The sequence below is a fragment of the Austrofundulus limnaeus genome, unplaced genomic scaffold (assembly GCF_001266775.1).
Source record: "Austrofundulus limnaeus strain Quisiro unplaced genomic scaffold, Austrofundulus_limnaeus-1.0 Scaffold535, whole genome shotgun sequence".
In the NCBI taxonomy this organism is placed as follows: Eukaryota; Metazoa; Chordata; class Actinopteri; order Cyprinodontiformes; family Rivulidae; genus Austrofundulus; species Austrofundulus limnaeus.
In genome coordinates this window covers 220,438-222,810 of record NW_013952937.1, presented here as the reverse complement: position 1 = coordinate 222,810, position 2,373 = coordinate 220,438, and the positions used below count along the sequence as shown (strand labels likewise).

At 39.8% G+C, this 2,373-nt stretch overlaps 1 protein-coding gene across 2 annotated transcripts in view; it reads right to left on the bottom strand.

The window, feature by feature from the left end:
- Positions 1-1,910, bottom strand: part of LOC106530583 (netrin receptor UNC5D) — a gene marked incomplete at its 5' end in the record, with an annotated part of 100,116 nt that extends 98,206 nt beyond the window's left edge. For both annotated transcript variants that reach the window (XM_014026230.1, XM_014026231.1), the window contains 1 exon segment: positions 1,548-1,910. In XM_014026230.1, the coding sequence (XP_013881684.1) occupies positions 1,548-1,910 (363 nt within the window).
- Positions 1,911-2,373: the final 463 nt, after the last annotated feature.

Genomic DNA, 2,373 nt, shown 5'->3' with positions numbered 1-2,373 from the left:
AAATAAATAAATAAATAAATAAATAAATAAATAAATAAATAAATACACTTAAAAAAGCAAAATCTCTCCATGTCTGATCACTGACCAACTAATCAGGGTTCAAACAACCTATAGTTTAGCTGATGGTCCTCTTTTGCATCTGACCAACCTGTTTTTCCACCATGTGGAGGCAGTGCTTATATGGCTGAGTTCACCTGAAACTCCTCAGACTGAAGAAGTCTCTTGGAGGAGAGACAAAACGTCTCATTAAGAAGAACTTGTCCAGAGAACCTACTAAACCTTTTTTTTAGATATTTCATCAGTTTTCTTCATGTGAATTTGTAAGAAAGTTTATGCAAAAGTTTTAAAAATGTTATATAAATTGAAACAAATCCCTTAAATGGTGAAGTCAAACAGTGTCTGGATGTTGTGTGAAGCTTCAGTTTGACAGACTTTGAGTTTTTATGAATTTGGAGGAAAGCTGTCATTTCAGTACTTTAGGTGAGCAGAAGCTTTGGTGCTCTGCAATGAAGTGACTTGGACGGCTGGAGATGCTGGATAATGAACAGTCCTCCCTGCAGGCTCGCCCTGTGAGAGCTGCACTTCACAGCAACAGCTCCTCCACTCGGATCGTCAGTCTGAAGGACGTCTACAGGAGGCTGATTTCACATCACCTCTCCACTCTGATGGCTCGCTGACATACGCCACAACCACCACTAAACAGCTGACAGTTCAAATGGACTGCAGAGATCATGGACGGCTGCTAATGTTCAATCAGACTTGTTATTGTGTTTGTGAGACTTAAAACAAGCTCCTGTTTATGTGCAATGTCTACATTTTACAGTTATTTTTTGATTGAAGTGAAAAAAGGTTTTGTGTAAAAATGTATTGTCTAAAAGTTCATGTATCAAACCCAAAGGCCATTTTGAATTTTCCAGTAAAGTTTGATTTTGACAAAGGGCTGCAAAGAATATTTAAATGGAACCAATCACGTTACTTTTCAAAAAAATTTCCATAAATAAATACATTGAGATCTCTTTAGTTCCTTCAAGAACCCCGTTCTATTTACAATATGTTTCAGAAAACTCTTATTTTTGGCTACATTTTTTGTTTGTTTTTATTATTTATCTGTTTTTAGCTACATTCTGCTACTTTTATGTTTTAGTTAGTTTTKCTGTGTTAAGCTTTTAACTGTTTGATCTTAGTCTAAAACTCTGGCATTAAAAAGCAGTGAGCAACCTTCATTCCTYCATCGATTGCTAGGCCTTTCATTAATGACAAAAAAAGACAAAAAAGGCTTTTCTGAAACTGTACAACCATTGGCTGCACTTTCATGATGCAGACAGCATTTTGGAAGTACAAGTAGCAAAAATGCTGAGGACATTTGGASTAAGATGTGAGGTGCTGGTTGTGTGGAGAAAGACTAACTCTTTTACAGCTCTGGGTTGTGATGCTGCTATAAGGAGAAGTTCCTGCTGCTGTCGATACTCAGTGGAGGAGCCACTTTTACACAAAGGAAGACAAAACAGCAACAAACTCTACCTGGTTTTTACATCAATTGATAATACCTGTATTTGGCACCAGTAGCCGTCCCCCGACGTGGCTGAAYACACCGCTGGTCTTCAGCTGCTCTCTGCTGGCGCTAAAGGGCCCGTTGAGTGTGAGCAGGCCGTTTTTGTGGGAGTCCACAGTGCTGCAGTAATCACAGCCCAGGTCATGTGGAAATGTCTTGGCAGGAATTTTGTTGTGGAACTCTGCACGCTCAGCCACACCCAGAGAAACCATGAAGGAGCTCTGAACTTTGACCTTTATGTCCGGCAGGGGGTCGAAAAGCTCTTTGTCTGCGCTGTCGTGGAAGCAGAGCGGCGTGCTGTATGCTCGTCCCACTGTCAGGTCAGGCTGCATGGAGGAGTTGAGAAGCAGTGGGTTTCCTGTAGATAAGGGCAAAGAGAGTCACATAAAGAGCCTTTTACAGACATGGACCTGAATTAATTATTGTTTCAAAGCCCAAATTTCGTGTTCCCTAAACCAGAGTTTCATAACCTATGGGCCACGACGGCCACCTTGAGGGCCTCAAAAGAACAACAGTTTTTAACTTTGTGCCGCAGAGGGCCGCATTGATTTTGAATAAGGTGCAATACACTTTCTCACCACTAGTAGCAGTAGTGCACTACTCAGATGTTTAACAACTTTTTGAATATGTAAATATGTAGAAGAACCTTAATACCTGCCAAAAATGGAAACCTATTTTAAATAAAATGTAGAAGCAAAAGTGAAGGTAACCCATCAAAAAAGGCCAAAGTTTGTCACTAATATGAAGTGCCGTTTTACCATGCAAAATTTTAAAAGTTCAAAACATTATCAAATACAGTTGCAGATACTGCTACATTTTCG